Genomic DNA, 24,880 nt, shown 5'->3' with positions numbered 1-24,880 from the left:
GAGGAAAGCACAAACACCGAGAGGCTCCACCCAGAGCAAGACCCCCCCCCCCATGTCCCCTGGCTCGGGAGCATTTTTTGGGATCTGTCCTAACCCCAACATGGCACGGGCAGCATCTGTGAGCCTCCAGGTTATCACAGAAAGGTTCATGGGGCAGTAGAAGACATCATAGCTGGAGGAGATGAAGTTTCTCAAGGAGAAACCAAAAGGCAGGGAGCTCAACCCTCTTTTTTTTTCTTTTTTCTTTTTTTTTTCTTTAATTATTCATTCCAGTCACTGCTTGTTTTGCAGAAACTTATTTTCAGCTGTGGCAGTGGGATTTGCCTCCCGCTGCTACGCCCAGGGGGGAAAGAAACAGCCCAACTTCTCTGTAAATCTGCTCAAACCATTCAGCTGAAATCAGAGAAAGCTCCTCACTGCCTTAACAATTAAAAAAAAAAAAAACAGGGTAAAACCTCACTGTTCTCTGGATGCATGTGCAGACTGTCCCTAGACAGAAAGGTGCAACTGTTAACCTACCAACTCCCACGAGAAGGCAGTTTGATGTGAAACAAGAAATACAACTTCTAAAAATAATCAGATTAAATACTCAATGTCGCTTTTGCTCTTTTCATTTCATCATCTTTCTCTCTGAAGCAAACCCTCACGTTCCACAGAAGTGGCTCTCAAGATCATGACCCGTCCCTTTCTTTGGCAAACCATTCTCCAAGTTGATATTTGGCTTTCTAGGATACTCAGAAACGCTGGCAAACCTTTCTGAATTTTCCTGCGGACCCAGATTTTGGATGTTTTCTCTAACCCCACTTAAGCATCTGCTACAATGGGTGATGCACGAGTGGGGTACTGAGGGAAACACGGGGGCTGCTGGTGCGGAAAGCCGGGCGTGCAAACCCTCCATTTCAGTCTGCGCACGCTGACCATGCCCTGCGCGTTTATTAATTAAATTAATTAAATCCTTTGATGTGTCCGCACAGCCTCGCACCCTCTCCCCTCAGTACAACCCCCCCTCCGCCCGCTGTACCTTGGAACAGCCCATCTCACCCCCCCGCTTCCCCAGCGAGTGGTAGGCGCCGCGAGCTCTGATTGGCCGCCCGGCCCCGCAGTCCGCGCGAGCTGCGGGTGCCTCAGTGTGCGCGCGGCCGGCGCGGCGGGCGGGTCGCTCCGTGCGCTCCTTCCGCTCCCTCCGCCCCTCAGCGCCGCCGCCATGGCTTCGGGTAGGTGCCGCCAGCCCCTCCGGCCTCAGCGGGCAGCGGCGGCTCCGCTTCCCGCCGCCGAGCGCGGGCGCGGTGGGGCGCGGGAGAGAGGGCGGGCGGAGCGAGCGCCATGTGGCGCATGTGGGAAAGGCCGCGGCCATGTTGCGGGGGACGCGCCCGCTTTTTCCCTCACGCCCCCCCCCAAACCCACCGCAGCGCTCGGTGAGGGGGAGGGGAGCCACGCCCCCGCCGGTGGCCCCCGTGGGCACGCCCCCCTCGGCTGAGGCCACGCCCCCTCCCGGGGGAGCCCCGCTGCGCGAGCCGCTCGGGCCACGCCCCTTCAGCCTCGGGGGCGCCCCCCACCCGTGTCGCAATGGGGGCCCGTGGGGCAGGGACCCTTTGGGGTATTGTGCACCCCTCCTTTTGGGGTCTGGGCCTCCCGTTTATGCTGTGCCACAGGCCCCCCGAGTGAGTGTGGACCCCATTTTGGTTCATACTTCCCGGTATAGGCCCTCCCGCCTTAGGTCGTGGTCCCCCGCCGTGTATGGGATGTGGGCTCCATTTTGGTTCATATCCCCCCCTGTTGGCTCCCCCACTTTTGGGTTGTGTACACTTCCTCTCGGTGTGAAATGGAAATTCCCCCCTTCTGGGTCACAGCCTTTCCCCTGTGTGGACCCCGACTTTGGCTTGTGGTTGCCCCCACCCCCATGTCGCTGTGAGGTGGGGATCACCTTTGGGTCGTGCCTAACTTGCTTTGTGTGCTCCCTCTCTGGATCAGCACCCCCTATGGAATGCAGGCACCCCCTCCCCTGGGTGTTGCCCCTCTTTAGCATGGGAAATGCCCTCCCAACCCCTTTGTGCTGCCTCTGCTCTGCACTCTGTGCTCTTCACACAGAGAAGTGGGGGGGCTCACACCCCCTGCCGTGGGCTCAAAACCGCCCTGGCTGGGATTGTTTTCCAGCGGGGCTTTAGTTGAGCAGGGAAGCGGGATCTGCTCTCCCGGGTGACCTGACACAGCCCAGCTTCTCCTGGGGCCTCTCCGAGCACAATGTGCTGTTTCTTCATCCCCTTTGAGGTGTGGATGGTTCCTCCCCCGGCAGTGAAGCCTCGGCTAGGTGTGAATACCGGTGGATCCCAAAGTGGCAGGAGGAATTCCAAGGCGTGCTTTGTGGATCGAGCCATGTTTTGTTGTGGTCGAGCCATTTTGGCGTTGTCTCGTGCTGTGTGTGAGTGATAGACAATACAAACAAAGCAAGGGGTGGTACAGGAATCCTTTCATTCAAGGAGCAGTTATGAACCTGGAAAAGCAAATGTGGCCAAAGGTACTAAAATGAGTCCAAATCAGGAATTTTTCTGCTAAAGCATGTCAGTAAATTACATCCACTTTTACCCTATCTGTCAGCTACTGATCAGACAAGCACCTATGTGTCTCCTCTGTTTTTAGTGATGTTCAAACATGAGGTTCTTTTCCTTTGGAGGATAATGAGAGGCACTGCTGCTTCTTTATATGAATTACATAATAAGAAAATCTCAGTTTTCAAATGTATACAGCAGATTGTTTTATCTTGAGAGGAATAAACCCCCTGAGCAGTGCAAGGTGATTAGGCTGCTATGTCCCACTTCATTAACAGGAAGTCTTTCCATGAACTTTTTAGACATTCAAAAAAAAAAAAAAAAAAGTCTGTGTAGGAATTTCCAGAATAAACTGTTATTTCCAAAAATCCTTACAGATTCTTGTCCCCATTGAGCCCACGAAAATAAATTGATCAGAAGTCTGTAAGAGGTCCAGCAGAGGATGTAGAAAAAATTATAAATAAAGGAAATTCCTCTGATTGCATGTTCTCATATTTTATAGGCTCCTTATCTGGTTGCTTTCAATTTTTTTTCCAAAATGTTGTGGTTGGATGGAGTTTTGTTAAGGAGACACTATGGAGATTAAATGCAGTTCTTAAATTTATAGCTAGTTACATCCTTATTCAAGAATTTTCTGATACAACCATTAATATTCTTTAATTAGCAGCATTAGAATTAAACCACAACCATGTTGCACAATGTGAATCGTAATCTTTGTGATCATTTAAATGGAAACTGTAAAAATTTTACCTTACCCCTTAAAAAAAACCCTTGAATTTCACCTCTACCTTCGGTTTTAATTGCTTTTCTATATGAAAAAGCAATGAAATATTTGTGTAGCAGTGGAAAAGGAGGAGAAATTCACATCTAAGTGAAACTGCTTTATAGGAGGTGTGAAATTTAACCTCCTTTGATCTCGTGTTAGCATTTGGTAAATATTTCTGTTACAGAATGTGAAGTCTGATACTTTGTGTTGCTTTGAGGAGATAACGTTACCATTAAAAATGCTGCTTGGTGTTTGAATATCTCGGGTGATACCCCCTCCTCTCACATCCATCACCTCAGGTGATGCCCTCATCAAAGCTCTGGTTAAGTATCTGTGTAACAAATGGCAGGATTGGATTTATGTCCTGCTGAGGGACGTATAATGAGCAGATTCAGCAATCTGATGAGTGTTTTGATTGGAAAATGGTCGCAGTCGTTTATGACATTTACCCTGCCTTGTAATTAATTCTCAGTGTCAGCGTTTTAGGCACTTCTGGGGATAGAGGCTGGAGAGAGAATGTGGGGGGAAGGGTGAAATTGGGGATGAGATATTCCTGATAGATTTTATTAGACCATGGCACGTGAGTATTTATATAAATTCTTGAAGTGATTGGAAGAGAAAAATTGCAGGGCTTATCCAGAATGTTTGGGTTTTGACAAGAAGGTGGGAATTTCAAGCAGATTTCAGTCCTGCCTGGGAAGTGAGATGGATGGAGCCTGAGCAGTGCAGAGCTGGAAGGGCATGGAGCAGAGGGGATGTGAGGAACCTCTGCAGGGCTGGGGCTGGGATGGATGTGGGGCTGATGGAGCAGTGTGTGTGTTCTATGTGCTGCATCTCTCACGTGCTGCTGAGCTCTCAGCTGGGTTTTTCCTCTTGCAGTATGAGCAGAGGGAAGTGTCGTGGCTCCTCATCGCTGATTTTCCATTCTGCCTCTGTTTGTGTCCTTCAGCTCAGCAGAGCTTTCTTAGAGCATCCCAAAAAGGGGTTCAGCTGCACTGACCTACTTAGCTTTGCTTGATTAATTAAGCTGCTGCATTCTGCTCATTGATGATGGCACTGTATAGACATTAGAGGGATTGTACAGTTCTGGGTATTTGAAAAGATTCCTTGAAAACAGAATTCAGATCCTTCAGAAGTGTGTTGTGTCCCCCACACCCTGTGCTGCTGAAATTCCAGTCTTCGTATTTTCACTTTTGTTAATGAAGGGGAAGCTTCATTCTGCAGAGATAGTAGTTGTAATATCCACTAGACTTGAACCTTTCTCCCTCTCCCCAAATTTTCTCCTCTAGTAAGTAGAGACTAAAATGTTCATTTGAAATTCTCAATGTTCCTTATTTCTTTTTCTAGATTCTGGAAGTTACAGTCAGTCTGGGGGCCAGCAGAGGTATGTGAGGATTTTTGTTTTGCTGTTAGCAATTACATCTGCAAACTAAAAGACCATTTAGTATTCCCAGCATGATGACTGATTGTTCAGGATGGAATATTGAGAGATTTTTGGAATTAAGGATGCAGAAAGCTTGCACCTGGGCCTTTCTCAAGATGTCTTATAAAACAAAGAGAAATCTGTATTCCTGAAAAGAAGACAATAGTGATGTAATGTAAATTGGAATGACATCCTGTAAGAACTTTTGAAATGACATTAATATAGAGAAATACTTTTCATGTGATTGCCTTAAGCTGTTCACTAAGAAAGCCAAAGGTTATGATATTTGTTATATGACCCAAGGCTGCAGGGCATGTTTTAATCAGTAAGACAAGTGTTTTTATGGAAGTATGAAAAATCATGGCTAACGCTGCCCGTGCTAATGAAGATCATGAGGTTTTGTGCATGTAGCACTCTCAGAATTTGGGTTTGCATCTCAGTATGATGAGTTTCAGCACATGCTTCTTCTGTTGGTTCATGAAGGCTTAAAGTGGCAGAATAATGAGTAAGTATAATATAAAATTACAGCAAACCCAGCTTTTGTATACTTCAAATTTATATTTTAAACATAGCAGAAATTAAAATAAGCTCTTCTGGCTTCTGACAGTCAACCATCAATTCATTGATGCAGTATTAATATGCCTGGAACTGCAGTGCTTGGATTAAACACCTATTTTGGAATAAAGAGATGCTTAGAGACACCAAAAATACCTTTACTTTCCAGCCTGTGTGCAGGGCACTCTAAGCATGTCCTAAATGCATTTTTCTCTTCCAGCTACTCATCCTATGGCAATCAGAGCAGTCAGAATTATGGACAAGGACAGGTATGTTGAAAAAAACATTGTGGCTTTCAAAGCAGATATTCCTTGAGTGAAAAGAATTGTTCCTGGGCCAGGAAGAATTCCAGTCTCAGCTGTGCTTGATGTTTGCAGTTGTGTCTAGCCAAGGAAAGCTGTAATTTACTGCTGTGGAAGTTACACTTATTTGAATACATTCTTGAAATTACAGGGATATTCTGGTTATGGGCAGAGTGGAGACAATTCCTCCTATGGACAGAACTATGGAAGCTATCATGGGAACTATGGACAAAATCAATCAGGTTTGGCTAGCTTGTTACATTCATTGGCAGGATTTAAAAGGTGAATATTGACTAAAAATTTTCTTCCTCGATTTCCAGGTTATGGACAAGATTCCCAGGGATACGATGATGAATCTAATTATGAAAATCAGAATCAGAGCTCCTACAACCAGCAGTCCTATGGCAGCCAGGGGCAGCAGAAAGGGTCATCCAGAGGGTAAGGAAGCAGAGTTTGCCAGTATCTATATAAATTATTGTCTAGTTGTACATTCTTAACTAGAGCTATAACATATTTCTTGGTAACATTGCTGAGAAAAAGACAAATATTTGAAGATCCACATCCTTGAAACATGATTAAAATCTGAAAGGAGGTACAGGAAGACTATTTCTTTATGTGAGAAGGATGGGTGTAGTTGTTTTGAAGTCAAGCTGTATGGGGACATAGCACTTTAGAAAGCCTTTGGATTGTGGCTACAATGAAGAATGGACTTGGCAGAGTGCTTTGATTAGGAGAAAGACCTATCAAATCCCTCTCCAATCACATTCTTTTGTATAAACTTACAGTGCTCTTTTATTAGCTTCAAATAAGCTCTTAGCAAGGGAACTCTTAGCTGCTCTCAGATTGCAGACTGCTTATCTGGCTCAGAATGCCTTTTCTTGAAAGAGAAAGGATTCAAAAATGTCATGTAAGAAATATATTTTGGTTTTCCAGCTAAGTAGAGTTCTCAGAACATGGTGGGTTTATATCCCCATCAGGAAATTAAATGTGCACATGCATGCTGCACTCTGTGCTATTTCAAATGTATTTTTACTTGTGATGTTGTATTGGATTCAGTTTCAGGAGGATTAATGATACAGCTTTGAAAGTATGTTGGAAAATACAACCTAAGTTCCCAGAATGACTTAAAAGGCCCCTTAATGCTAGAATACCTGAACTGTGCTTTACAGGCTGTGTTAGAGGTCACTGCTTGTGTTAGAGCTTTACTGAGCATCATGTAACCTCTTTGAAATACTCTGTGTACTACTAAACCTCATTCTTGTGTCCAAGGTCCAAATGATTCTGTATTTTTTGTAAGGTGATAAAACAATCTGGACTTGAGAAAACCTCTGCTTGGTTTCTGGTTTTGTAGTTCTTATTATAAAACATTCTAATATTAAAAAAAAATATATATCATAATCTGCCAGCAATAGGTGCTTTCACTCAGATGTCATTTTTGCCTTCCATAACAAAGGCAGGTACACAGTTAAGTTTTGTTTTGCTTTGTTTTCTGAGTATTTATTTGAGTATTAGAGCTGTACAGAAGTAATAATGTAGTTTTTAACTCTATAGATGTTCAGTAGAATAAAAATACAGCACATAGGCTCTCCAAGAAGCTGTTTGTGATACAGAAAATGAAGAAAAGACCTTGAAGCAAAGCTTCTCAATGTAGGGTTGTAACAAAGATGGAGAAACTGAAACATTAAATGGTAGCAGCTTTGAAGAGGGTGGTCACAAAACTGTAGCTGTCACATCCTAGGGGAGGGAAGGGAAGACAGCAGATAATGAATGCTTTCAACAATGCTTCCTTTGTTGGTAAAGGTGCAAAGGCTAAAGCAGAGCTGACTTTCTTGACGTGAAGATAATAACAAAAATCTTCACAAGCTGTTTGCCACTGGGATTAGCAAGACTAAAGCTGAGATGTAGGCTAGAAGTGGGAGAGAGCAGATTAAATGGTATTTACAGAGATGGGATATTTTGGGATTGGTTAGACCCAACGCACTACTTCTGAAAGTGCTTTGAAAAGCTGGTGGAAACTTCCTGGAGGCTCTTGTATTTTTTTTCCATTTTTCTGAGATATTTTCACTAGCAAGTAAGATTGCCAAAGACTGCAGAGTAGCAGATCTAGTGCCTCATCCTTCAAAAAAGGGTGGAAGCAGGGAGGGGGAAGGGAAGAAAGGGTGGCAGAGGTCAGAGATTCTTTTCAGTTACTGAAAAAAAAAGCAGACAGCTCAGGCACAGCTAACTACCTGGGGGGAAACATAGGAATGAGTAACAGCCAGTGTTCCCTGGATGCAGTTTATTTCTCATAAATCTATATTATGCCTTGTCAGGAAAGGCTAAGAGAACTATTGTCTCATATAGCTAGATTTTCAAAATACTTTAGTTTCTCCTTCAGATGCTGAAGTAGCTTAGGCAAGTGTGGTGTAGGTGAGATTCCCTTGTGGTTGCTCCAAAGTTATTAATCTTAATCTTAGAGAAGATTTATGACTCCCTCTTGGAATGTAGAGCTGCATTGTGTTGGAGTATCCTGGATGTGATACTGGCCAGTATTTCTGATGAGGGCTGCTGGGATAGTGTAGATGGCACTGAAGTGAGAAGAACCACAGGTATGTTACAGGCCACCAGAACAGTTAGAAAAATTCTTGATAAATTGTAGAATGCCCAGAAGAAGAAAGGTTGTATTTCAGTGAAAGCAAAATTTTGGGATCTTTTAGGCAGCAAGTCTCAGCTGCACTATACAACATGAGCAGTGAGGCTCTGCCCTGCAGGCCCAGGGGGAAGGATTTGGTGTTCAGCAGGTCACAGGCTCTCCATCAGCCATTGATGGTACTGGGGAGAGGGGGAAAAGCAAGTGTTGGACTGGGACATGTGAGAGGAGTGATGCTCTTTAGTTATGTAATGAGGTAACTGCAATTAGGAAATTTTAACAATGTCATGAATTTTCAGCCGTTATTTTGCTCTCTATTCTGTGAACATTTAGCTATTAATTCAAATTCTGTTTGTTTTAAGTGGAAGAGGCTCTTATGAACAAAAGTCAAACTATGGTCAGCACCAAAGTTCTTATGACCAACAGTCAAGCTATGGACAAAACCAAGACTCTTATGACCAGCAGTCAAGCTCCTATGACCAGCAGTCGGGCTATGGCCACCAGGGCTCATATGACCAGCAGTCGGGCTATGGCCACCAGAGCTCTTATGACCAAAAGTCAGGCTATAACCAACACCAAAGCTCATATGGCCACTCCCAGCAATCCTACCAGTCTCAGAAGGGAAGCTATAGCCACAACAGCCAAGGTAAAATTGACACCTTGAATTCAGTATTGGCTAATAAAATGGAGCAGAAGCTCTGTGAAATGGTTGGATTTCCTTCTGCAAACAGTTGATTTAATGATTAAATTCTTTTTCATGCTGATATATAATGGGGGATGTTTTATTTGTTAAGACTTTCAAAATATTATAGGGTGATTAAAATCTCTTGAGGCCCCAAAATGGTTTCATTTAGGTATGTTAGAACAGCCTTGCAGAGACTCTGTTCCCGAGTTCTGCAAATTCTAGATGGATTTTTTTCCCTAGCTATTTTGAACCCTCTTCCTGCATGAGGGTGACATGTCTTGATCAGTCATGAAGAGCTTCTGCACTTCACATTCCAGCTTTACGTTGTGTAGGTGAATTGTGAGATAGGAGAAGTTTAAGATGAAGCCTTTTTTTTTGCATTAACTTCACACCAGCAGCACAACCCACTCTATTTATCCTTGTTCTGTCTTCAGTGATGTCTTTTGCAAACTGGGAAGACTGTATGGAAGTCAAATGGAAAGTATATTTTAGAAAATATGTGTTCAGTGTTTGGAAAGTGGAGTGTAATTACAGAGTGGTTTTTACATTTTGATATATTCAGTGACCCAGGAAGCCAAGGGAGATAATGGAGCAAAGTTTGGTTTGGTTTCTTTTTCCTTTTTGGTACAGAGAATGTCAGGGCGATTTAGGAGTTGATACATCTCAGATGTAAATGGCAGAGTTAATGAAGAGGAGGTGGGAATTCCAGGGTGTGAATTTTCACTGTGCTGCAGTTTGCACTACAATTGACTCTGTTTGGTTTGACTCATTCTCCCAGATGACCGCCGTGAAAAGAGCAGGTATGGAGAAGATAATAGAGGATATGGCGGGTCACAGGGAGGAGGTAGAGGGGGATATGACATGGATGGAAGAGGTCATATGTCTGGATATAGGTAAGTGATCTCATTCCAGTGCCTGCAGCTCCTTACCCTTGTTTCCTATTATTTAGCTGATTTTCATTTTTTGTCATTATATGTCTATTCCTAAGGTGCTTCAGGTTTAGATTTCCAAAACTGGAAGGTTTCTAAAATTAAACCTTTCTGCACTGCACAGAAATGGATTTTGCCTAGGGGAATAGCTTTTAAATTCACAATGATTGAGACCAGGCATTTGATTGTTTTGACACACAGCTGCATTTTATTTGCATGAATTGCAATACAAAAACTGCCCCAGCCCATAGCTTGTTTTCAGTGAAGAGAAAACCAGCAGCCAGTGATTGAGAAAAATATATAAAATTCATACCTAGGGTAGCTCACATTTTACCAGGGAAGTATTTTGGCCTTGAATAATTTAGTAGTAACATTACTTGTTCTTTGTTGCTTTTTTTCAGTTTTAAACTTCTATTAAAATACACATCTTTTATTACTGATTTATTTGTCAGTCTGAACACGTTTATTTTGGGTAGATCTGAAATACTAATAATGCTGTCACCCTTTTCCCCATTGCCTTAGGCCCTGTGCTGTCAAGAAAATTTATGCACATATTTAATTCTGTGCTTGCACATGATCTCATGCTGAGGTCTGCAGTTGGGATCTTGGCTTTAAAGCCTACTGAATTAAACATATGACATATTATTTATTAATAACTCGCACAACTGGCTCCCCTTTGTGTCCCTCTGAGTGCTTGGAGGTGCAGAGGGTTCACTGATGCAGGGCAGGAATGTTGAAGCTTCCAGAGAGCTTTGAGGTGTTGCTTGTCAGCACCACTTACCCTACAAAAGGCTGCACAGCTCTGGGTTATTCCTAAACTCCAGATGAAAAACTCTATAATTATACAGTGTTTTCTCTTGGAACTGATCTGATTTAAATAAAATAATCCACTACTTGGTTACTTTTAAATGTACTTATTTTTAAATCATATTTAAAATCGGTCTGCTTCTGAGATGCTCCTAAATTGTACTTGATCACTTGTTTATAATGATGTAGGAGGATCTTACCTCGTCCAATTATGTGTGGTAGCACAAATAGAATATCACATTAGTGTTATTTTGTGTTTCCTGGGGTTTAATATTATATAAACTTAATGCATATTTTTCTGTAATATTTTTATAATAAGCATAAATTTATATACTATAAATAAGCATAAATATAGAAAAATAATTTTGTAATATATAGTACCTCACATAAACAAAAATAACAAGCAAAATAATTTCTAAGTTAATTTTAATTTTCAGTTACAACTGATCTTTTTTTAAAATTAGATTTTCTTTGTTGATGAAAAGATGAGGACTTTCCATATTCCTGTGATTAAAACTGTTTTATTAAAAAAATTCCATAGCTTAGCCCTTTCCAATAATGGCAATGAATGTGAGCTTCAAAAAAACACACTGCTGATAGAGTTTGTCACTTTGAAACAAACTTGAGTCTTTGCAAGATAAAGTCAAATGTACTAATATCGGTGAAAATAAAGCCTCTTGCCATATTTTTCCAAAATGTAAGGAAACTTTTACTCACACACCGATTTAGATCATTGACTGGGAAGCCAAAAGAAGGGAAAGAGGGGAAGTGAATGAAGAAGTGGAGGAAAAATCAGGGAAGTGGGAAGGCATTTATTAGGAATTCTGTCTGCTTCTGTTAAATGATGTTGGCTTTAATGGTATTTTTGTGGAAATTTTCTGGATCTTCATTGTCATATATCTTGATTCAGTCTTTTTGCATAATTGTGACAGAGGATTCTCCTTCTGACATACATATTTTACCAGATATGCTTATTAGAGAATTTTAAAAGGTTAAATTAAATAACAAACTCTATAATGAAGGGGAAAATAACTTGTAATAAGGTAAGAAATCATGTTAAAGTCCTATGAAAATGTGGGGTTTAAGGGTAGGGGTCCTTTGCAGAGTTTTACTTCAGGATACTCAAGCTTTTTAGAGTCCTCATCTGAAAACCAAGGAATGAATGGTTACTGTGGCTGGGGGACTGAAATGTTTTTGTTAAGGATGAAGTGGGAAACACAGGAGCAAACAAAGCAGGTGAGAGGAGCTTTGCTTTTGGCTCTGCTCACACAGACTGTGCCTGGGGAACCACAGAGATGCAGTTCAGAAAGGATTTGCCATTGTGTTAGGATTTGTCATAGAAATCCTGATTTTGCTCAGCATAGGTTATTTTTCCTCTCTTGTGCAGATTTATGGTGATCTGCTATAAACACAAGCTACCTATGCAGCTTAATTTATCAGCTATTAGGAGTGGGAATTAATGTGATATAAAGAAACTGCAGCATAGTGCAGATGTGTTTTACAAGTGTGGTTTATGTTCAGCATTAATATTTTGACTTGTAACAGATATGCTTGAGCTTAGCCTTATGGAAACTTTGGAAAAATGTGAACAGAGGCAATAAATATAAGCAAGAGAAAAAAACCATCTGTTAGTGACTGTTGCTGCTCTAAATATTCCTTTCTTGTTTGTAAAATATACTTTTAGGTGTTAGGGACACACTTGGTGAGACACATACACACATTGCAGGCTGAAATTTGGTCCCTGAATTCTTAGTGCTGCTTCTACCAGTATCTGATATTTATAAAACTGCATTCCTTGTATGTTGAGCTCCCCATATTACCTGTACTTTAATTTAAAGAGATGTTCCCGGCTGGATTAAGCAATATCCAGATGAAGTCCAGTTACAGTTTAGTAGGGGATGATAAATCTATTATTGAATATGGGAGAAAAGAGCAGCTGAGGACTTATCTTTCATAGCAGCAAGTTCATACACCGAGTGGTGCCTTGTCATGTTCTGGCTGCCTGCAGTTCAGCCTCTTATTTATTATCTTAGTTGGTGGCACTGCTGCATTTTAATTGCCTGTTCATGTTTCTAACACAGGATATTAAGACTCCAAAATCCATCTGGTCACCCATCTCTGAGGCCTGTGTGCAGGCCTGGTAAAGCAGTGGGCTGTGAAATGCTGCAGTTTAATTTTCCACATGTTTTCTGCCAGTAATGTGGGAACTCATTCAGTTGCTGAGGTTGAATTTTGGGTCTCAGTGCGGGGCAAATCTGAGACTGTAGCATCAGCTGCTTGCAGTTTCTGTGTTTGACTTGCTGCAGGACATCTGCTTGATCCCAGGGAATCTTGGCTAGCTTTGCCCAGCAATTGCAGGAAGGTAACAAACTGCAGCTTCATTAATCAGATATGAAATGCCACAAAAAAATGTAGGAAAGCATTAATCCGCTGTCAAAGGTGTCTTATCAGTAGATTGTTCCATATTTTTGTTGGGCTGGTCATGTGTGACTAAGCATGTATGCTGAGGCATACTTGGGCAAAAATGTATTTCTGTAGACATTAATTTAAAAATGAATTAAAATTATTCATTGCACTTGTTAGTGCAGAGTGCAGAACTGCTTTATCACAGAATTAAGGCATTGGACTGTGACTTCCTTTACATTTTGTATATTCAACTCCCACTGTTCAGGACTATGGTTTACACATTTTCACCCCAGCATCCTACAAAACCCTCACTTCCAGCAAAATCCTGGATATGTTGACACAAACTTACTTGGTGTACATTTTTTAATTGTTGGGGTTTTCTAACTGCCATTTCTGGATATTGCTGTCCTGATGAGCTGGGACCATAATCTGGGGTTGGAAAATTTTCATAACATTTAGATGGTTGATATTATTTACTGTTGTTGTTTCTGTGTTAAAATCCCAGTAAAACAGGCATCCTAGTAAAAATCGTTGTGTCATAATGAAGTTTCTTTTTTAAGCTGAAGTGAATTGGAGGTGGCAGAAAGGTATTTACAGTAAATTTTATTATCACCATTGTGTTTTTAATCATCAGTCCTTGAGTAAAGACCAGCCCTGATGCTGCATGCAAAATCTTCGATGAGCAGAGTGAACGAATGAATAAATGACACCAATTTAGCAGTCAGATTTCTTCTGTGGAACAGCAATAAAATCTGCAGCAAAAATTTATTTTAAGAAAAGTCCCAGTAAAAGTGATACTGTCTGTTGTGCCAAACTGTCCCCGAATGTTAGTCACCGTCCAAAGAGTGTCTCTTAACACAGGTTTGATAATAACCTGTTGAAACTTTATTTGGTCCTCACTTTGGGCAGATTTTCTCTCATAAATGTTAAGTATCAGTGGCTTCCATTTATGACTTTCCATTTGCTGTAACAGATGGACAGAGTGAAAGAGAAATTACTCCCTAATTTTACTTCATTGCCTTTTGGTGGGTGCTTGTATGCCCTGTTTGGACTGATGTGTGAGCAGACAGATGGAATTAACACCTGTAATTAAAGGGTAGTTAATCACCTAGTGATTTCTAGTCACAAAGTGCTTTGGTGAAGAGGCACAATAGCTTCAGAGGCTGGAGATATTTCTCTGCAGCAGGGTTTGAGCTCACACTGCCTTTAAAATGAAAAAGCTCGTGGGATTGGGTGATCCTGCCTGATTTTGAGGTGGCACCTGTGTCCCTCAGGACAAGCAGACAGTTGTACATGGAAGTATGAGAGAGTCCTTCTGACATTTGGTTATTGACTTTCTAAAAAACCCAGTGTTTTTTTTCTGACGGCTCTGAGTATTGATTATTTGTGTTCATACCATGGATGCAATTAAAAATGCTGTTGTGAAAAATCCTTCCAGTACAAACCTTTCCAGTGAAAAAAAAAAAAAAGAGTGAGGGTTTATTTTCATGCACATAATTGGAGGCATAACAACCTGTTTTAAATCCCCTTCTAACCTTTGAAAATTGATGTGTGTATTCTCTTAACTTGGTCTACATTTTGTGCCACAGGTTTCAGAATGAATGAAATAAAACTTCACGGCCTCTGCTTTTGAAGCTCACATACACACACACCTTCTCTGTAATGCCAAGTGCTGTAGTACAGTAGGTCCCCACAGACCCTTGCTCAGAGAATGGCTCATTCTGCTAATTTATCCCCTCTATTATGAATGCATAACAATAGAGATTAATTTTAGCTCTTTTGACTTCTAGGAAAGTACTAAAGTACTAATTATTCCAAAGTAGCAATTACATCTACAATGAAAGCCCACATTAATCTTCGTGAAAATACCATTTTTGTTTTAAACCCCAGTTTTGAATAGCTGTTATTTTGGCTGATGGGATGGGAGAAAGTATTGAACCAACCACATGTGTATGGGTTAGTTTAAAACACTCCTTAGGGCTTGTCTTCTCCAGTGCAGCACCCCTGAGAGATTTTTTTTTTTTTTGTAATTTAATCTTTGAACATGAATGGGTAGTGAGGAGAACGTAGACATGGTGCTTTAGCTGCCAGACAGTAATTCTCAACTTGTCATCAGTTAACTGTAGATTGAGCCTTGGGCTCAGCACGTAGAGACTTAAGGAAGAAATCATTTCTTCAATTTTTCCTCTGCAGTGGTGGTGACCGTGGTGGCTTCAAAAATTACGGTGGTAAGTGCCGAGTATCCAAAAATGTTTCAGTGGAAATTCTTTATAAATCTAAAAGCCACCAATATCTTGTTACTATCTAGTAGAAGCATTATAGAGTTTTGGTGAGGCTGGTGTGTTCATGAGTTTTAATAGCCAAACTTGTAGCAATAAACTGGATTTCTACTTTGTCAAATTGCATGAGAGAATTTGTGGAAACAGTGGCGTTCACCGGATTATTTTTTTTCTTTTCTTTTTTTAATTTTTGCTACAAATGCTTCTTAGAAAGGTACTAGAGGTAGAAAAAAAAAAAGTGGGAAACTGCTTGGTGATGTGACAACCAGCATTTGCAAGCAAACACCAGCACAGCATCAGTGTGGCAACTGCCACATGCTGCAAGTTAAAGAACACGTTAATGTCCTACAGACACCTTCTGTTGAACGTTTAAATCTAAATATTCTCTAAATCTCTGGTGAATGTCTTAGATCTTAGATGCATTGCATACATTCTTTGTATATTTTCTTGTTGCTAAAAAAGTCACTTGAATGTGTTGTGCTAAAAATAGTCTTTTTTTCTTTCTATTTTTTTTTTTTTTGGTCAAACCCGTATCATAGGTCAAAGGGATTATGGACCGAGATCAGATGCTGGTAAGGAAACAAGCAGTGAGTGGGAGTGGATTGTAGCTCTTAGGTCACTGCTTTGAAAATGTTTGTCTAGAAATATGGATTGGCTGCAGTTCCCATGGCTCAAAAGAAACCTAGCTAAAGCATGCCTTCCTTGAAATAAATAGATTTAATTAAAGTGCATGTGAATTTTTGGATGTTAATGCAGCAAGTAAGAATTTCCTGTTGAATTCTGAATGTGTTTGAGCCAAGCAGCTGCTTTCACTGCCATCACACTTCAGCTAAGCTTGTGTTATTTAAAACACACACTGCTCTGGTGGGTTGGGATGCCCAGCTGCATGAATGTTGGGTGTAAGTCAGGTCAGCTGTCCAGTGTACTCAGCTGATGGTGTTAACCTCACAATTAAGCTCCCTGCTCCTCTTTTACTTCACACAAAATGTCTCTGGGATTTAAGGGTCTGCTACTGGGGCAGCACAGAGGTGAGCTCAAAATATTGCTGCAGTTGCTCCTACAAAAATGCTTGGTAAATGTAGCTTAATTTTCCACAGATTCAGAGTCTGACAACTCTGATAACAACACCATCTTTGTGCAAGGACTTGGAGAGGATGTTTCAACAGATCAAGTGGCAGACTATTTCAAACAGATTGGTATCATAAAGGTATGTGAAATGAGAAATCATGGGTCAGAAAGAAGGGAACTGATGAAGCTGGTGTACTGGAAATGCACTGGTATCATTCAAGGCAGAGTTCTCTCTGACTCCCCAGCAGTTGTAGATAATATTTTATCTGGGTTCCCAGCTGACAGCTCATTTGTAAGCTGGCAGCACTAGCACCTTTCTCCTAGTGACATTTAGATTGCTTTATGTCTCTTCTTTTGTCTTTATAGCCCTGACACTCTATCCATTGTGCCACCCTTGTACTGCAGCACGTGTGCCTCTGTTCTGTGGCTGCTGCTTCTGGTTCTGCAATTCTAAATTAGGATTTTGTGCACTTGACCTCATTTTTTTTTGTTAAAACTGGGCCCATCATTACTTCATGCAGTCAAATCCCTCTGTTTCTGCAGGCCAGCTCCAGGAGAATGTTCTCACTAAAGATACTTAGTGTTACAGTTTATGCTCTGAACTAATTTCACCACTGTTTCTGCTGTGCAAGTGTACAACCTTTCTTTTCAGACCAACAAAAAGACTGGGAAACCCATGATAAATCTGTACACAGACAAGGATACTGGCAAGCCAAAGGGAGAAGCCACAGTTTCTTTTGATGACCCTCCTTCTGCTAAAGCAGCAATCGACTGGTTTGATGGTGGGTGAGAGTTACCTGTTCCTGTGGCCATTTTTGAATCTAACAGACAGTGGAAGAAGCACATAATTACCTTTTTGGAGGCCCGGTGCTGCTATTTATGTAGCTTTTGTCTTGGGGTTTTTGGTTGAGGTTATAGTTGCTTTGGTTGGTTTTTTTTCTTAAACAAAGACCTGTATTTCATGGTTTCTTGTGTGTATTGGATTTCTCTAATTTCATTAAACAGCAGATAGTGATTTAGACCAAAAATGTGCAGTAAAACTGAGGGTTTGCTGCTGTACCTCAGTCACCCATGCACAAGGTGTGAGAGGTGGTGTTTGTCACTACATGTTCAGACCAAGAGAGCTGTAATCTGTGTTAGCAGCTGGAGGGATTCCCTACAGTGTTGCATTGATATTTTTAGTGTTGTGGGAGCATTCTTAGAGTCTGGGAATGGTTCTGGCAATCTTGTGCTGAGTGCTCTGTATGTACACAGTGAAAAACAAGGTTTTAAAATTATAGATTTATCCCAGAAATATATTGATGTAAAAGTCCTCAGAGTGCAGGAAATACAGTGACACTCTTGTAGTAATAAACTGAAGGGGACGAGGGAAAAGTACCTCCTCCTGTCCCCTTGTGTGTTCACAGAATTTTAGTGATACTGGGTAGAAACAAAAGGTCATACTGTGCATTTTGTGGGAAATTATACTGCTTTAGAAAATTGGCATGGCATGCTTGTCTGATGTTTGTATTTGCTAATAAAATGCAAATTGACTTTTGTTTAAGAGGGTAAGGTAAATATGACTATATTAGGCACATGTGCAGTGCTGTTTGTCTGTGATAAACATTGGATCTATGAAGAATCCAGTCACTGAAAACCCTGAACTTTATTTAAATACACTTGGGAGTTAGGTTTTGGGCTGACTATTGAGTGGAACAAAAGCCTTGTTGCCTTGATGGAATTACAGACAGTTCAAACATCCAAATTACTTCCTCATGAACATGGCCAAAAATCCTTTGGACATTCTTATGTCTTTAAGTTGAAACTTACAGATCTCATTTAAACTCAAATATCTGTGGGTTTGTGGAGAGTTTAGCAAGTAGATCAGGGTCTCCATCTCACCTTTGGACCAGTGCTTTCAAAACCAAGAGATTTACTGCAGCTTCTCTGTGTCTCAAGAGTTTGGTGTTCAGTCCAGGTGTGCAAATCACTTCTGCTCTGCTGGGCTTGCTGCTGTGCTGTTGGGAGCTGTATTGATCCTTTCTCTCCTCCCACAGGAAAAGAATTCAATGGCAATGTTATCAAAGTTTCTTTTGCAACCAGAAGACCTGAATTCATGAGAGGAGGTGGAGGTGGCGGGCGTCGAGGTGGGATTAAAGTCTCTAGAGTCCTTGTTTTTGCACAATTAAATACTTTTTCACTATGATTGATTTATTAAAGAGAAGTTGACTTTGAAGCAGTGATCCATCAAATATATGAGCTTTTGGGATTCTGCCAGGAAAGGGAGTAATAAGGCTTGAACGCAGTTAAGTAAACTGAAATCTGTAATCTCTTCTGCACAACACAGAATTTATGCTTTCCTTTAGAACTGGAAAGTCTCCAGATCTTGTCTCAGCGTTGCTTTTAAAGAGAAAGTGTAACAGGGATGTTGAGCTGTACCAGCCCCACATATATAGGGGAGAATTCCCAGTCAGTATTTGCTTGTTGAAGCAAAGCCTTGAGATACTCTGTTTCCACTGGGATTAAGCAGGGTACATAATTCAGCTGCTACTGATTTGGAGCAGCAGTTAGATTTCTGATTCCTTTAATCAAGGCCATATCAATCTCCCTCATTCTCTGCATGTACAGTTTTGTCACTAATCCACTGGGTATTCATTACCATTTTCCAGTAATCATGCTTTGGGCAGTGACTGTCAACAAATTCTAGTTCTGAAACCAAGCAGTTCTGTAGGCTGATGGAAAAGAAATCTTCAACAACTTCAGTTGGCATAAAAGTTCTTAATTTTGTGATGCAGAAAGCAATAATGTTGTCCCTGTGCCTGTGTCAGAGGCATCCTGGGATTAATCCAGACATTTTTTATTGTTAAATTTTTGTTCTGTGGCTAAGTCTGGCCATAAGAGACTGATCTTACACCTTGTTAAGTCTTTCTGCAATTTTATTAATGCATGTAGTAGGTTTTTATTTACCCAGTGGCAATTCAAGCAGATCAGGTTTCCCTTTACTGCTGGAAAAGAATTTATAATAAATATTGGGAATATATTTGCATTAAACACTCCTTCCACCTGAAAAGTCTGTCTGTCGCTGGGGATCTGAAGGCAGTGACAATCTTTGATACCTGTTTGTCATGTGCAGTTCACAGAACTTTATTCTGATTATAACTTTGTCTGCAGGTTCACGAGGTGGCTATGGAAGAGGTGGGGGCTTCCAGGGTAGAAGTGGGGAACCCAAAAATGGTGATTGGGTTTGTCCTAACCCGTAAGTGTCATTTTAATTGGGATGGGATGTTTCATGTGTGCTTCACCATCACAGCTCAGTCTGGGGAATCCTTGTGTGTTCCAGGTCCTGTGGCAACATGAACTTCGCTCGCAGGAATTCCTGCAACCAGTGTGGGGAGCCCAGACCAGAAGATTCACGTCCATCAGGAGGTGTGCAAAACTAGCTACACCTCTTAAATGTTTCAGTTGTTCCTTTCATCTGCATCTTTCTGAAAAAGCTGATGTATTTGCATGTTTTTCCCCAGATTTCCGTGGTAGAGGTGGCTACGGAGGAGAGCGGGGCTATCGAGGGCGCGGCGGCCGAGGCGGGGACCGGGGAGGTGGCTATGGGGGCAAAATGGGAGGAAGGTAAGAGGAGCCTTGCTCCTTGCTTGGCTGTGCGGTTGATAGGGACTGTGGGAAAAGCGTTGTTTATGTGTAAGTACAACTGCCATGAAAATACTGACTACAGACAGGAGCATCCAGAGAGAACCACTCAGTCTGAGTTTCCTGAACGTTTCTGGATGAGGCTCTCTATAAACACAGAGCAGCACACGGACGTCATTGTAGAAATATTTGACTGAAGGGAGTGTTTGTTATTTCCTTTATTTATTACTTGCTTAGAACCTTTTCTCTCCCTTACAGAAATGATTTCAGAAATGATCAACGCAACAGACCATACTGAAGACCACTGTGAATGTTTTGTTTGTCTTCTTGATGCGTTTGATAGTGAAATTGCCTGCAGCTTCACCCATGGCCTCTTTCGATAGTGGAATTGAGTGAAACTAGATTTTTATTTTGGTGGGAGGGACTGGGGTGGTTTTGGAGGATTTTTTTTTTAAGCAAGACATTGAAATTTAATCCAAATTTCCACATTCTCCTCTTTCCTTCCCCCCTTCCCATACCTTTTCAACGGGCCCTAAGAAGGAAAAGGATAAACTGTAAAATATTGCCAAAATATGAAGTGTTTTGTAATACAACAATAAAAGCTGATTGTTTTATTTGTGAAATCCTACTGTTTCACAATTACTTGAGTTGCATGCATTTCCTTACATATTCCCAGTGTTCCTGTGGTGTGGCTTAAGGAGTAAGTAGGCACTTGTTTGGAATGGCACTGCAGCTCTGACCTGAGCTCTGTGTGTTCACAGAATCTGCAGGCAGGTCAGTGATGAACCTCCTTGCTATGCATGTCCTCTGTCCTGGATTTGCAGACTTGTCCCCTGCTCCACTCCTTTTTCCCTCCTGTGGTGCCTGCAAACCTGCTTTGTTTGCCCTGCACTCTGAGGGGAGCAGGCAGAAGGAGTGTGAGTGTGTTCTGCTGCTGCCAGGAGGCAGAACAGCTCAAAGTTCAAGGTGGGATGCCTTAAAAAAAAGTGATTTGCTACATTGTGTTGTACTTGTTGCTTGTGGTGAAAACAAGTGTTGTGTGCAGCTGCTTCATCCCGGAGGTCAGATGCAGGTGAGATTCAGTAGGTGCATTGTGAGTTTTGGGATTCAGTTCTGCAGCCAAGGGAGAGGAAGGAAGGGAGGTTAATTATCCCTCCTGCTCAGATAGGTCACTGCAGGGGTGAGCAGTCTGAGAAGGTGGCACAGCCCCAGTCAGGTCATGGCAGTGCTGCCTCTGCATCAGAGGCCTTCGAGAGAGAACCTCTGGCTGTCCAATATTCCAGTGGGCAACACTGTAAATACAAGTCTTGGGGTCTGTGGTTACAACTGGGCATAGAGCTGGGCCCTATCTCACTGAGAAATGAACAGAAATGGCTTTTGTTAAGGTTTGTGAGCCACCTCCCCAGCCTGGTGTGTATTGATGGTCATTGTAACGAAGGTCAAACCAGCATTACCCAGGGCTGTAAATGTGACTGCTGGGCCTTTTTCAGGTTTCTTCTGGAAAGCATCTGCTCTATTAGAGAAAACATTTGTCACAAATTATAGACAGCTTGTTCCTCTAAGCAGTGGAATTGGAGGTATATATGTACTAGTGACAGTATAAAATCCAGTGTATGGCATATGAGGGTTCAGAAAGTTGATGAATTCAGAATCTGTTGTTTTGCTGGCCTAGAAGAGTTGGATGCTGATGGTTTTGAAGCTGGAGTTACTGTTTGGAGGGAAGAGGCTAGAGGGTGCTCTTGCCCACTGCTGTGCTGGCTGATGCAGGAATGGTGCCAGCTGGATGGGATGGAAGAAAAGAAGGAATCAGCCACTGAGAACAGCTCTGGGGAAAAGCCACCTGAGTTCTTGCATGGTTTTAAGACACCTTCAGCAGCTGCTTGATCTTTCAGAAAATCAGCAGGACAGAGAAACTGTACTAGCTTGATGGATTGTTTTAGTTGCCTTTGGTGCAGTGAGAGTTAAATTAGCTCAGAGAGGCCTGGGAAGATGTTCTGTAAAAAACAAACCTAGATGATGATTTAACTATGTCATTGCCTTCCAACTGCTTCTGCCAAGTCCTTTGGTACTGCAGGTTTTCTCCACAGCTGCCTAAAGTTTGCCAGGACAAGCTTAAATTGAGGTTGAAGGAAAGTAAAACACTTTAAAAATGTAGTGTATTAAGGACTGAATTAATTGTAGTTCTTCCCAGTGCTGTGTGAGGATTTGGTAGGACTTCCTATAATAAAATTCCAGATTAAGGAGGGATAGGACAGGAGAATCTTTCTCAGCAGAAAGGAGCAGTTTGTGTTGTTCTCAGCATAGCTGGGAGTAGCTCTGCTCTGCTGCCTTCATCTCTATTTATGCTCCATTTTCCAATACTACATTTTCTTAGTGGCGAGGGTTTGATTTTGGAAATCAGTCCTGTGTGGAATGCTGGTGGTTTATTTATAAAAACAGGTCTAGCACTTGCCAAGCTCAACAAGGGCTTGGTGGAGAAAAGAGGGATGCCAATGCAGGAGTGGCACGTGATCCTTACAGAGCTGAAACCCCACTCCTATATAAAATAATAGCTAAACATTTTTAGAGACAGACAAATAGTTTCTATGCTGGGCCTCTGCAGCCAAACCCACCTCACCCTGAGAAGAAATGCAACTTTAAGTTTCTCAAATACCACAGTCCTAAAGAGAGATATGGGGGCAGTGACTGAAGCCAATCTCTCATGTCTCCAGGGGTTTGAGGCCAGGATCCAGCCAGTGCTGCTTTGCCTAATCTAGAGCTGATAATTCCCATTTCCAGGGTAACAGAGCCCGTGTGATGATGTCCCAGTAGATGATGTTGCTAATGCTGCTGCAGCAGTTGTTTGTAAAGCTGTTGTAATAAAATACAGCTGTCAGAATGCACTCAAAACTGCTTAAAACTCCCTTTTTCATACCAAGGTGATGATGTTTGCTGGAACTCAGGTGCCACCCTGGTCCTAGAAAGAGATGCATGGTTTGGCTGTTAGCTGAGCAAATAGCAGTGAGATTTTAACTGCTCCAGCAAATCGGTGTGTTTGTGGGAGGCCTCATCAGCTGCGTGCAGCTTCTTGACCTCATCGACTTCCAGGAACTCCACACACAAAAGGTAAAGCCAAGGGAAGTCTGTACAGACTTTGTATTTTGTCTTTAACATCCTTGTGGTAAATGTCTGTTCTTAGATCTGTTTGAGACAGGATACTGGGCAAAACAGACTTTCTAACACATTTAAAGGACACAGGAAAGTCCTTTGACCTGTAAGAAATTAATGTGCACAAATGAAGTACCCAGAAAACTGTGTCTGAGCAGAAACGCTTCACTCTTGTGACAGCCCAAGGAACGTTAAGCTGCTCATGCCTTGGTAAAGAATTTGACTCTTGCAGGCTGGGGTTGGGAGGGAAAGCTGTGACTGTGCCCATCTGACCTGAGCTGAAGTCCTGGCTCTGGCCACTTCCCAGCAGCAGGATGAGGGTTCTGGACATTGCCTGGCACAGCACACACTGAGCCAGCAAACATCTGAAGAATGGCTGTTGATGGGAGGATGAAATGGAACAGCTTGAACCTGGTCTCAGTGCAGAGCTTTAAAGTTTTTGATGGTAGGTTCTTGTGCCTCACACCCATCTTGGGTAGGAGCTGCCACAGAGGAGTAATGGGGTTGCTATTTGCTTATCTGTTATGATAAACACTCAGAGCTGCTCTGAGAAAGCTCACGTCACAAGAACTGTTTCATAATGTTGGTTTAGGAGCCCTTGGATCTCCCCTCAGACAGGGATCCACTGGTGCTTCAGCTCTTCTCTCTGCCCTGCTCAGCTCTCTTGATGTGCCCCTGTGGACAAACCAGCCTCCCCCGCTCCAGCTCCACGCCTGTGGTAATGGCATTTAGCTCTCTGATCTTTACAGGTTGATATGCAAATGGTATTAAATTAGGAACACTCTGGATCTGGAGCTGGGACGTGTCTTTAGGGAAGGGTTTGGAAATTGAACTCAGTAAATGCACTGAGATCTTTTGAGTTAAACTCAAGGGAGGAGGAATTTTCTCTAGAAACCCAAGAAATCAAGAATGATTAGGCAACCAGACCTTGTAGAGAGATCTGTTTATCATGCTCTTTGTGAATGTTTTACTAAAAGATTTTATTGGTTCTCTGCCGTAGGCTTGACTTGTCAGGTTTCAGTTTTGGGGTAGAAGTTACAAAGATTGAAACTCTTTTTTTTTTTTGCCCCATTTCTGATCTTCCACCGTAAAAGGCGGAAATCTGTTCACCTTTCCATGAGATAGCATTTCTGTTCCTGATACCGCTCTGATTACAGCAGCTGCATAAACATCTTTATACTCCCAGCCAAAAGGCTGCAGAGAACTATGATTTGGCATCCCCAAGGCTGGGCTGAAATCTTCTCCACCTGAATGGCAAACCCCCGAGGACTAAGGCAGCAGCCCCGGGAAATGCCCGGTCGGAAAGCTGGCGGCTCCGGGGGCTGCAGGTGCCCTCCCAGACGCTTCCCCACATTACAATGAGCAGAGCAGGGAGTTTCCTGCTCCTGCTGGAGCCCAGCCAGTCACTTTCTCATCATCCATATTCTTAAGTGGAAGAGCAGATGGATCAGTTGCTTCCTAGATACGACGCAAACACGGATGCATTTGCAGACAGAGCTGCTCTTGTTTTGAAAGGAAGCGAGAGGCTGACCTGTGTGAGGAGCGGCCATCCCTTGGCTCTCCCTCCTGCCAGGGCCGAGTATTCCCCTCACACCATCCCTCAGGCTGTGCCAACTGCCCACTGTGCTCTCCAGCAGCTCCTCGGTCAGTTCTTACTGGCCCAGCCACAAAACCTTAATTTCTCCCATATTTTTTTATCTTGTAGCTTAATGGCTTC

At 42.2% G+C, this 24,880-nt stretch overlaps 1 protein-coding gene across 1 annotated transcript; it reads left to right on the top strand.

Annotated features, from left to right (window-relative positions):
* Nucleotides 1–1,082: 1,082 nt before the first annotated feature.
* TAF15 (TATA-box binding protein associated factor 15) lies at nt 1,083–20,639 on the top strand. Its single transcript, XM_002195115.5, has 16 exons — nt 1,083–1,214; nt 4,660–4,696; nt 5,511–5,559; nt 5,744–5,834; nt 5,913–6,030; nt 8,584–8,867; nt 9,685–9,799; nt 15,242–15,276; nt 15,867–15,899; nt 16,425–16,534; nt 17,048–17,177; nt 18,432–18,521; nt 19,546–19,630; nt 19,715–19,800; nt 19,896–19,998; nt 20,275–20,639. Exons 1-16 carry the CDS (start codon nt 1,205–1,207, stop codon nt 20,312–20,314), a joined length of 1,416 nt encoding a protein of 471 aa, XP_002195151.2. The 5' UTR covers nt 1,083–1,204; the 3' UTR covers nt 20,315–20,639.
* The last annotated feature ends 4,241 nt before the right edge of the window (nt 20,640–24,880 follow it).

This window comes from Taeniopygia guttata, chromosome 19, assembly GCF_048771995.1.
Source record: "Taeniopygia guttata chromosome 19, bTaeGut7.mat, whole genome shotgun sequence".
Classification (NCBI taxonomy): domain Eukaryota; kingdom Metazoa; phylum Chordata; class Aves; order Passeriformes; family Estrildidae; genus Taeniopygia; species Taeniopygia guttata.
Note: the sequence above shows the minus strand (reverse complement) of the source record. Positions and strands in the feature narration are given on the sequence as shown.